The 11,847-nt window shown below is 33.0% G+C and overlaps 1 protein-coding gene across 1 annotated transcript; it reads right to left on the reverse strand.

Moving 5' to 3' along the window:
* Positions 1-2,818: 2,818 nt before the first annotated feature.
* Positions 2,819-4,762, reverse strand: LOC131621407 (actin-like). Its single transcript, XM_058892446.1, has 5 exons — positions 4,610-4,762; positions 4,452-4,521; positions 3,925-4,318; positions 3,217-3,830; positions 2,819-3,103 (listed from the first exon to the last, which is right to left on the reverse strand). Exons 2-5 carry the CDS (start codon positions 4,506-4,508, stop codon positions 3,038-3,040), a joined length of 1,131 nt encoding a protein of 376 aa, XP_058748429.1. The 5' UTR covers positions 4,509-4,521; positions 4,610-4,762; the 3' UTR covers positions 2,819-3,037.
* Between the last annotated feature and the right edge of the window lie 7,085 nt (positions 4,763-11,847).

Here is an 11,847-nt window from a genome sequence, read left to right on the forward strand (position 1 = left end):
TTTCTCATTTTCTATTTAATTTTTTTCTATACATTTATTATCACTAAAAGCATTAATAATCTATTTTTTTTTAATTTTAATAAAATTAAAATTTTATTTATCTCCGGAGTCACTATCAACAAAATATCTATTTTATTTTAATCAACAATTATCTTAATTACTTAAATATCGTTTTCTTAGTGGAAATAATTTATTGTGAAAGGGCAATTTATGAATGCAATTGAATTGTTATAGATGGATAATAGATAGATAGTAGATTATTTAATACAATTGAATTTATATAATTATTGTTCTTTTTACAATTAAGTAAATCATTTCAAATTTTACATTTGTTATAAATACATTTTATATAGCATCGAATAATTTTTTTTTATCTCAGATCATTATTTCTATTTTATTTTAATCAATAATTTGTCTTGATTTGAAAGGCAAAATACTTATTTCATATTATCAAAGTTTTTTTTTTTTTTTGTATTTCCTCATCTCACAAGTCATTTTTTGCATGATTATTATTATTATTTTTTATAAGAGAGAGGGTACTAGGCCCTTTTTGTATGATAATTACTTTTTATTTTACAATTAAATAACTTATTTCAAATTTATATATGTATATAAATATATTTTATATTGTATCAATTAAACTTTTTATTTTACGGGTCACTATCAGCTAGGGGTGGCAAAATGGGCCCGGCCCATTGGGCATGCCTGTTCTACCCGCACTTTTGTGCGGGACAGACCAAGGTTTTAGGCCCTATAAATTATCAAAATTTATTTTTAGTCCCTATAAAAAAAAACTCGAATATTTTGGTCCTACAAAATTATCATGCACGTAGTTTTATTCTCTACTGTTAAACTAATATGTATTTTTGAATGAATATTTTGCAGACATGTTTATAACGTTATAAAAAGTTCCTTGAAAAAAAACCAACTCAAAATATGATTTCTATGTCGAGATTTTTATTACTTTTATCATTATTTTTTTGAAATTAAAAATTATTATATTTAATTATTCTCATTTTAAAAAATTCTAAAATTTGATAAATAAATATTTTACAATATTCTTAACATGTATGAAAAAAATTATTTAAAAATTTAAAAATTAAAGAGTAATTAAATAATTTTTAAAATTTTAGAAAATAACTGGACTAAAACTGCTTGAATAAATTTTTTGTAGGACCATAAAATATTATTTTTTAAATAGGAATTAAAAATAAAATTTGAGATATTTATAAGAACCAAAAACATATTTAACCCTTACTTTAAATAACAATTACTTTGATTATTTAATACAATTAAGTTTATATAATTATTGTTTATTTTCCACATATACTCACGAGTACGAGTTATTTTCCATCTCTATGCACCTATTATCACTTTTCACAAATCAAGAGTCTTCTGAAATGTCTTGCTTGGTAGATGGTGGACATAATCATTACTACTCTCATAACAAATACTTTCTTCAATCCTTTTTAATTATATTTTTGATTTTTTACACATACCATAAAAACCAATAATTATTGTTTCTTTTAAACAACAATTATCTTTTTGTCAATAATGCTTTCAACTTTTTACTATTTTGTTTGGATTTTTTTCTCTCTGTAATAAATAATTAGGGATAATTTTGACAAAATAACAATAATCATTACTATGAATTTTAAAATGACACTTAAAAAAAATAATTTTTTTTTAAAAAATAACACATAAAAGGAACAGATATAAGATATAAGTACAAGCATAAATTCATTTTAGAAGTCTTGTTAAGTTTGATAGGATGACGAAGGATCAATACCAAGTAAATGGGAAGAAAATCCTTTAAATGTATTTAATTCTAACTTCACAAATTATTCAATTTTCATATTTAATTAATAATATGTAAATAATTAATCAGTCTAAATAACTTTATATTGTCAAATCATATGTCACTTTATTTAAAACACATCATGTCTTATGAGCTTGAAAATTTGATAAAGATATCAAAACCGAGTGATTTTCAAATAAATGGACAGATTTCATGAAAGAGAAGATCTAATCTGTAATTAAGTCTTTTTATTTATACATGAATAATTTTATATTCTTCCAATTATATCTTAATTATGGTTGTTAATTATGGTTGTTATTGTGAGAAAACTAAATTGAATCGAATCAAATCATAGTAAAAATTTATTTAAATTAAATCAAACCGTTTCAATTTATTAGAACCGAATCGAACCAAAATCATTGATTTAGTATAACATTTTAAAATTCAGAACCATATCAAACTGTTAGAAGATAATTTTTCCTAAATTAAACAGTTAAACTATTTTTAAATTTTTTTTTTCCAAAATGAAAATTTAACTTGTTTTATGTATTTTTCATTTTCAATTTTGCTTTGGTTCGGGTTCAGTTTTAATTCGGTTCGTTTTAATTTCGGTTCAGTTCAAGTACTATTTGTGCATTATGGTTTGATTCACTAACTAAACTTAATCGTTAGATTATTTTAACTTCGATTCGATTTGACGGTTTGGTTCAATTCTTGGATTTTTTTCAACAACCCTAAAATTAACAATTACTTTTTTTCATTTAAGTTATTTACATTATGCAACCAACTTCAAAATGCGAATGTCCACCAAAATCACCAATCCAATCAACATCACAAGCAATTCTCTTTACAAAAGTTATCAACCCACAAGAGGGAAGACTTGCAGATAAGTCTATGGTTCATGGACATATGTGGAGTGATTCCAACAAATATCAAGCACTGTATGTTTCATGTTCACAAGTCATAGAAACTTTCTCACGCTATAATTGTAACTGCTACATGCTTGTGGGGAAACAAGTATAAATAATTTGAAATTTCTTTGATTTATAGTGAAACAACAAGATCAATTTTTCAACAATTACCAATTGGTAAGAACAAAACAAATGAAAGAATCAACTGTCTCATGAAACTTCACCTTTCTAACATTACATAAACACTCTTCCAAGAAAAAAAATCAGAAATCATTGAAAGGTGACATTGCATTGTCAAACAAGAACACCATACCTACACCAAACCATTCTAAAAGCATTTCCTGTGTACAATCGAAGGACCGGATTCATCGTACTCGGCCTTTGCAATCCACATCTGCATTAGTATAGTATCCCAAATAAATCAAACATGTCAAAAAATCATTGCACAAGTACACGCGGACGATACGGATACAAACATATCGGTTAGAATTACCAGAGAGTGTTTACCTGTTGAAAAGTGCTAAGAGAAGCTAAGATAGATCCACCAATCCAGACACTGTATTTTCGCTCGGGCGGAGCAACGACCTTGATCTTCATGCTGCTTGGAGCCAACGCGCTAATTTCCTTGCTCATTCTGTCAGCAATACCCGGAAACATGGTAGAACCACCACTGAGTACTATGTTTCCATACAAGTCCTTTCTGATATCAACATCACACTTCATGATTGAGTTATACGTAGTTTCGTGAATGCCAACGGCTTCCATTCCAATCATGGATGGCTGGAAAAGAACCTCAGGACAACGGAAACGCTCAGCGCCAATGGTGATGATCTGTCCATCAGGAAGCTCATAGCTCTTCTCAACAGAAGAACTTGTTCTTGAAGTTTCAAGCTCTTGCTCATAATCAAGTGCAATGTAAGCCAGTTTTTCCTTCACATCTCTTACGATTTCGCGTTCGGCTGTAGTAGTGAACGAATAGCCCCGCTCAGTTAGGATCTTCATCAGGGCATCGGTGAGGTCACGCCCTGCTAAATCGAGACGAAGGATAGCATGTGGAAGAGCATACCCTTCATAAATAGGTACAGTGTGGCTCACACCATCTCCAGAGTCCAGAACAATTCCTGCACAAATTCATAGCATAAAAATCTTTGAATGTACACTAGACTAGTGCAGACTGCAGACACATAAGTTTTCTTAAACCGAAAAAGGACTAACCGGTTGTTCGACCACTGGCGTAAAGCGATAGAACAGCCTGGATGGCAACATACATTGCAGGTGTATTGAATGTCTCAAACATAATTTGTGTCATTTTTTCGCGATTAGCCTTAGGGTTAAGAGGTGCTTCTGTGAGCAAAACCGGGTGCTCCTCGGGTGCTACGCGAAGCTCATTGTAGAATGTATGATGCCAAATCTTCTCCATATCATCCCAATTACTCACAATACCATGTTCAATTGGATATTTTAGAGTCAATATACCACGTTTGGATTGAGCTTCATCTCCAACATATGCATCCTTTTGTCCCATTCCAACCATCACACCGGTGTGGCGTGGTCGGCCAACAATGCTAGGAAACACAGCCCTTGGAGCATCATCTCCAGCAAATCCAGCCTAAACATTGCAAATCACAATGCAAAAAGAGAAAGAGTTATCATGCAAACAAAAATGGTGCTATCAATATCGTATATCGCGGAACCATCGCGATTTGTTCACATTCTACTATGCTAACATTATAGTACATTACCTTAACCATTCCTGTCCCGTTGTCACATACGAGCGGTTGAATATCCTCATCGGCCATTGTCTTTCAAAAACTGCACAATATTAAATTATCATTCAAAACTGTTAGAATTTGGTAAACAAAAGAAACAAGAATCCATGCAGAGAAAGTGATGTAAAAACCTGAAATGTTGCGTCAAAAGAGAGAATGAATGAATTCTCCGATCTTAGGTGCAACCGTTGAAAGCACCAAAAGACAAGAATAACGCAGGAGAAGAGGTCCAACTCGAACCTCAAAATTGAACGTGTGTTTTTCAGTTTATAAATGAACGTGCTCCACGTTCACGACAATCTTTCAACAACGTCCAATTCTATGAACGACATTAACGTTGTTGCTAACACGTGTCTCATACATAAGTTCTCAAAAATATTCCATTGCTTTTTATAGTTTGGCCCATTATTAGTACCCTCACTCTTTTGGCTTCTCCATTTTGGGCTCATTGGATCATGGGGTGTATATAGTCCTTGCAAAATCAGAAAAATGCAAGCTGTTTTTGCTTAGTAAAATTATATACATCACATTTTTATTTATAAAATAATGAGGGCTAAGTTTGAATTACTAGAAAAGAAGTTGAGTTGAAGTATTTAATGAACTCCACCGAAATACAAATCGTTTAAAGAATGCAAATTTGAATTTTGATTAAAACAAATTTGAGTTGTATTTGTTTCAAGGTTACTAGAATGTTCGATGAATAGTAAAATAGGATCTTTGTACGGTGAAACAAGTTTTCGAGAGGAAACTGATTTGTAAGTTTAATAATTCAACTTCCAAGTCAGTGAGAGAATTATAAACAAAATAAGAGCGAGAATGAATTTGAATATTTGAAATGACATGTTTTTTCCTTTATACAGTAAGAGCGATTAAAACTGTGTACGTGAGGTGAGGCGTGTTATGCAAATAACACTTGGATCTAATCAGACAGTTGTAGATGTTTATGGAGGGATAAGAGTACATGTTCTTTAGATGAATGATGATTCTCCTACTCTATGCACTTTATTTATTGGTTGGCCTCTTAGGCCTTTTGCTTCGGGTCTTGCGAACGACCAAACAATTGCCCCCATCCCCGTGTCCATGCTTTGCAGGGCAAGAATTTTTCATGTGCTCCCTAGTCCGATTGCTTTCCCAGAGTAGACGAAAGTCGTGATGGGCCTTCACTACCATTGGGAACATGCATATTAAATGTCTTTTTTGTGATAGGTAACATTTTGCAAGAAGTCTTTAGTGTGTGTCCCTATGTTAGTCATTAATGGGACGTCACAAGTGTATTTTTTCCTTAATAGATTTCATCTACCTTTCAACATTGGTGAGTTGGACATACGTTAAAGTCTTGCAATATTGGTACAATTACAAGAAGAGGGTGCCAACCCTAATGCTCTTCTTCCATATTTTTAAAGCTCAATGTAGCTCGACTGGTTCTTCAAAGAATTTGTACTTGATATCTCTACGACAATGTTCCATAATGTTTGAAGTTTATTCGAATTGTGTGAATAACTTCAAAGATCGATTCTTCCTGGTCACCCCTTGAAACAAAAAAGCTCATGCTAAAATATGATCGATAAACCCTGGGCCTCCTTACCATTGTTTGGACATATTCTCCAAGTTTTTGCAAAAAATCCATTTCTTGTCAAAATCAGGGTATTATGTTTACATGATGGACAATTTGTCTCAAGATATTTTCCTAAAGATGCAAGTGGTGTCTTTCTCTAAGGCTCTAGGTTACGCCGAGGGTGCACTACTAAAAAAGAATATTTTACCACGATTGGGGAAAGGACTCCACCATGGATGGTGTTCTATGGTACCGAAGGGTGTGGTAGCATGTGCCATTTTTACCATCACGAAATGGTAGTCGTGGTAAAAACGCGGTAGCGCATAAAATTCTTCTTCCAAAGGTCCATTCATAAATTTTAATAATACATCCAACTGATGTATCGTCCACCCTATGTATGTTGTTGTTGACACAACAAATATGATTGTCTCCAACCTTGCAACAGGTGCATAGACTTCGTCGAAATCAATACTAGTTTTTGTAGAAAACCTATCACTACTAGTCTTGCCTTATGCTTGGCAATTTCACTATTTGGTCTTTGTTTCAACTTGTAGACCCACTTCACATCAATTGTCTTTTTCTAGATCTTTCTACAAGCTCCCTAGTCTTATTTTTCTCGGTTTCCCTGAGTTCTTCTTTCATGGCTATGATCCAATTTGAACCATTTGTGGCTTGATCCAAATTGATTGGTTCTGCTTCAACTATCATCATCACTTCTTCTATTAAGTCATCATCTGCATCGGCTGCTTGATCTGGGAATCTCTCATATCTAGCTAGCCTTGTTGACCCAGTTCTCGTTCTAATTGATCTTTTGACATTCTACTCAGATGGTTCTTCATTTCGATTGGTTGTAACTTCAGTTTGTTGGTATTCTTCAAACATAATTGTGACTATATCTGAATCCTGTCGAACATACCCATGAATCCAATCCCACCCTTTGCTTTCATCCACTAGAAAATCTTTAATGATCACCAGTTTATCATCGTTTCGTGAATATTACTTATATGCATCAGTGAAATGATAATCTATGAGCACCATGGTCTGACTTTGATCATCTAGCTTCTTCCTCATCAATTTAGGAACATGTCTAAAACACATTGATCCAAAAACTCTAAGATGAATGACATTTCACTTATGTCCTGTCCAAGCCTCATAAGGTTTATTCTTGACTATCTTCTTCATTGGACATTTGTTTAGAGTGTATACTGTTGCCGAAGCTGTTTCACCCCAAAATATCTTTTGAACATTTTTAGCTTTCAACATACTTATGGTCATGTTTAGTATACTTTGATTCTTCCTCTCACCTATACCATTATGTTGAGGTGTATAGGTTGCAATGACCTCATGTTCTATACCTTTCTCATTGCACAATTTAGCAAATTATCCAGAGGTGTAGTCACCACCACCAGTTCCTAGTTTATTTAACTTGAATCCACTTTGTTTCTCGACATGAAATTCAAACTTCTTGAACTGTGTGAATACCTCACTCTTCCTTTCAATATGGCAAATTCACATATATCTGGTGAATTCATCTATGAAAGTTAGGAAGTAATAGTTGCTTAAGTTCGACCTTACTTCAAAAGGTCCACACACATCAGAGTGAATAGTATCTAGCTTTTATTTCTACCTCATGGCAAGTCACGCTTAACTGCTTTCCTAGCTTACTTTGCTTTGCAATATTCCTCACACATATGACTTAATTCCTTCACCTGAGGTAATCCATACATTATCTTCTTCTGGTTGAGCTTACCTAAACTTCTGAAATTTAGATGTCCATACTTGTGATGCCATAGCCAATTCTTGTCTTCTTCTGTAGTTGAAGCAAGACACTTGTGATGAACCGTGTTAATATCTACTTTGAAGGTCTCGTTGTCTTCTGATGGTGCTTTCAAAATCAATCTTCCATCACCATCATACACCTTCATTTGATTCTTTTCTAACTTCATGTTGTAACCTTTAGCAAGTAATTGACCTATGCTTATCAAGTTACTTGTCATTGAAGGTACATAAAACACATCAGTGATACTGACTTTTCGACCATCCTTTCTAACCACATATATATCTCCTTTTCCACCTGATGTGACGTGCCTGTCATCTGTAAACTTGATCACTTTCTTGACTAATTCATCTAACTTGGTGAACCAGATTTTATTTCCAGTCATGTGGTTGTTGCATCCTAAATCTAGGTACCACATGTTGGTTTGCTCATTGTTCGTCTGAGTGTTGGTCATGAGTAGCACATAATCATAATCATTATCTTAAGCATGTGCATATTGCACTTCTTCATTATCTTTTACTCTAGATTGTTTTTTCTACAATTTCGAGCATAATGAACGAATCCTTGACACTTGCAACACTGCACCTCCTTTATGTTAACTTTCTTCCCCGAATACTTATTGCCCATGTCTTACTTGGTTGAATCAAAGTGACTCTTTGAATTCTTGCTTGAATTTTCATCATTAGCAAAATCCTTTCTCTGTTTTGACTTTTCTTTTCTAGACTTCTTGATGAGTCTTACTTGCGGTGCTTGTTTAACCACCTTTTCCTTTTCTGAGTTCCTTTGCTTCAGCCTCATCTCATGAACCTTTACTGCACTGTTAGCGTTTTAGAGATTGAAATAACTAGCACTCATACGGATTGGAAGCTTCAAGTTCCTCTAACTTCATCTCAGCTAGATTATTGGACTCTTTAATAGACCTATAAATAATCAAAATTTGCAGTCAGAGATCTCAACACTTTTTCAATCTTCTGCAAATCTTTGATTGATCCATTGACACCTTCATCTAGTTCGTACACGTTCTTTAACTTGTCCCACACTCCTTTTGACGTTTCTTCTTCAGTGCACGTTCTTTAACTTGTCCCACGCTCCTTTTGACGTTTCTTCTCCAGTACATGTTCTTTAACTAGTCCCATGCACCTTCTGAAGTTTCTTCTTCAACAATCTTCTCAAACACGTTAGGATCCACATATTGATGAATAAAGAACATAGCTTTTCCATCTTTCTTCCTTTGATCCTTATGCGTTGATTTCTAAACATCATTTTCATTGAGAACGTAGTCGGTATTGAATGATTCTCAATTTCATACACATATTGAAATCTGAAGATAACTCTCATTTGCGCAATCCACCTCTCATAATTCCCCATTTGAAAATTGGTATATTCGTTGGAAATTGCATTGTTGTTGTTCCGTTTGCCATTATAGATTCTCTTTGAATCATAACCCGAGCTCGTTTACCAATATGTAGGAACAATTAGGGTTTTCATGAAAGATGAGGAAGAATAAGAAGAGAGAAAAGAGAATTTGAGAATGAGAGAAAAACTATATTTCAAAACTTGTGAAGCTGTTAAAACTGATAAGTGTTCGATCATAAAACTACACAACATCATGTCTATTTATAGGCCATCAAGGCCTAAGCCCAAAACATATAACCCAAGCCCAAAACATACAAAGTTATATTTTTGCTTCGACATAACAACTATATGTTGTGTTCAACTATGTCAAATACAACTGACTTGTACTGCTTCCACTAGGTCGAATACCTATGTCGAATACAATCTTTTCTACAAAACAATTAATTACAACTTCTAACAACTTTCTGTTTTTTGTAACAGATTGTTTACATTAGAGACTAAAACCAAACGAAACACAACACTTAAAGACCTCGTCCAAAAAAAATCTTAAGGACTAAAATAAAAAACACGCAAATTTTAATGGACAAAAAGACTATTTAAACCATAAAAGACTATTTAAGCTATAAAATATTTATAGTGGATACATATGAATCAATTTTAATATAAAATTACTAGAACTTTTTTATCCAAATAACCAACTTTTTTAATTTATTTTTCAAAGTAACCCACGTTTAAAGTTATTCTTTAAAGTAACCCAGTTTCAAAATAATAATAATTAGAATGCATGCATTTCATAAGAGGTGTCGTCAATTCAATTGATGATACTGCATACACTCACTAATTGGATTTACTACACCACATGCAGTCGTCAATTCAATTGACAACATCTCTTAGTTCTATTTTTTGTTTGTTTGAAAGTTGGTTAGTTTAGGAAATAGGTGAAAATCATGGTTGCTTTAGAAATTTAATTAAAAATCTTGGTTATTTGGATAAAAAATTCAAATTACTAAATAAACATAAATTTATTTCAACAAAATATTTTAGTGAATTGTTTTAAAAAACATTTGGCCGTGAAGATTACTACAAAAATTAGTAGAAACACAAGACATCGTCGAGTTCAAGTTTGCATCACTTAGGAATATGTCAATTTCACGATTCATTTATAATATTTCTTGTTTTCAATTTCAAAACCCTAATTTCTTACTTTGCTTCTTATCAAATTCAAACTCAATGTTATACTCTCAATCCCATGACCAAGAGAAACACAATATCATTTCTTCATTCAAGTTAGTAGCCCAGAAATCTCAACTGAAACAAGTTAGTTACGAGATCTTGCTTAATGGATTATGTAAAATTGGAGAAATACGAGCAATCCTATAATTATTGAGACAAGTTGATGGGAAATTGGTTCACGGGTAATGTACAATATGATTATTGATAGTTTCTATAAAGATAAACTTGTTAATGATTCTTTTGATTTATATTATGGAATACTTGCTAAGAGAATTTCTCCTGATATTTTTACTTATAATGCATTAGTCTATGGCTTTTGTATTGTGGGTGACTTGAAAGATGCAATTGCGTTGTTCAATAAAATGATATTGGAAAACATCAACCCAGATGTATATACCTTTAATATTTTGATTGTTGCTTTTTGTAAAGAAATAAAGTTGAAAAAAGCCAAAAACGTTTTAGCTGTGATGATTAAAAAAGACATCAAAACTGATGTTTTTATTTATAACTCTTTAATTGATGGATATTGCCTAGTTAAACAAGTGAAGAATTTCAAGGATATATTCAACCTTATGGCCTCAATGGGAATGGTTCCTAATGTTCAGAGCTACAATAGCATGATTAATGAATTTTGTAAGATTTGTTAGAGGTAATTCGGGGGTCAACACGAGAGAGTATTTTATACTTGGAACGCACATTTGTAAGAGACATTCAAAACCTTAAGGTTGCTGAGAATATATAAAGTGTGAGTAGTGTGGGAGAAATAGTCTCACATTGGATATGAATGTGATGACTTTAACATTTATAAGTGGGAGAACTCACTCATCTATCACCTTAAGGTTTTAGGTGGATAAGTGGTGTGTCTTTCACAAAGGTGAGTTACTCAAAGGAAAGTTCCACAAAAATAAGAATGTTCCTCGCTCGACCCTCCCCATTTGTTGTGCTAACAAATGGTATCACAAGCTTTTGGTTTCAAGGAAGAAACCGACTTACTTGTATCGAAAAGTATCCCACATGGGCAAGGGTAAGAGTTTAGGGTCCCACATATAGGTAAAAAATGTCTCGTTGAAGAGAGTCAATAGCGGCACAAGTGTATGTAGAAGAAAGAGCTTCCACTTAAGAGGGAGCATGTGTGAGTAGTGTGGAGGAGCAAATGTATGTGTGAGCAAGTCTAAAAAATTAGAATGCTCCCCTCAAACGGAAGCTCTTTTCCCCATACACTTCTATTAACCGTTAACCATAATGTCAAATTCTATAACCAATTCATCTTGATTCTTGAAACCATTAGTCGTTGAAAATGAGAAATGAGCAAGTGTAAATTGTTGGTCATTTTAGTTGCACGTTTCTCTCGTAGTATCAGTTTGAGTTTAAGCCGGCTTGGTCAAATAGCGCCATTTTTTCCAGACCTGTGATTGACATCATTGGTTTTAGCCACCAAATATGAAGAC

This window comes from Vicia villosa, unplaced genomic scaffold (genome assembly GCF_029867415.1).
Source record: "Vicia villosa cultivar HV-30 ecotype Madison, WI unplaced genomic scaffold, Vvil1.0 ctg.000004F_1_1_1, whole genome shotgun sequence".
Taxonomy (NCBI): domain Eukaryota; kingdom Viridiplantae; phylum Streptophyta; class Magnoliopsida; order Fabales; family Fabaceae; genus Vicia; species Vicia villosa.

What these genes read in the sequence shown, in the direction of transcription:
- LOC131621407 (XM_058892446.1), bottom strand. Translation starts at nt 4,508, where the DNA reads ATGGCCGATGAGGATATTCAACCGCTCGTATGTGACAACGGGACAGGA. An exon ending in ACGGGACAGGAATGGTTAAG is followed by an intron (nt 4,319 to 4,451) that starts GTAATGTACTAT and finishes TGCAATGTTTAG; the next exon opens with GCTGGATTTGCTGGAGATGA. An exon ending in CTCTTAGCACTTTTCAACAG is followed by an intron (nt 3,104 to 3,216) that starts GTAAACACTCTC and finishes ATACTAATGCAG; the next exon opens with ATGTGGATTGCAAAGGCCGA.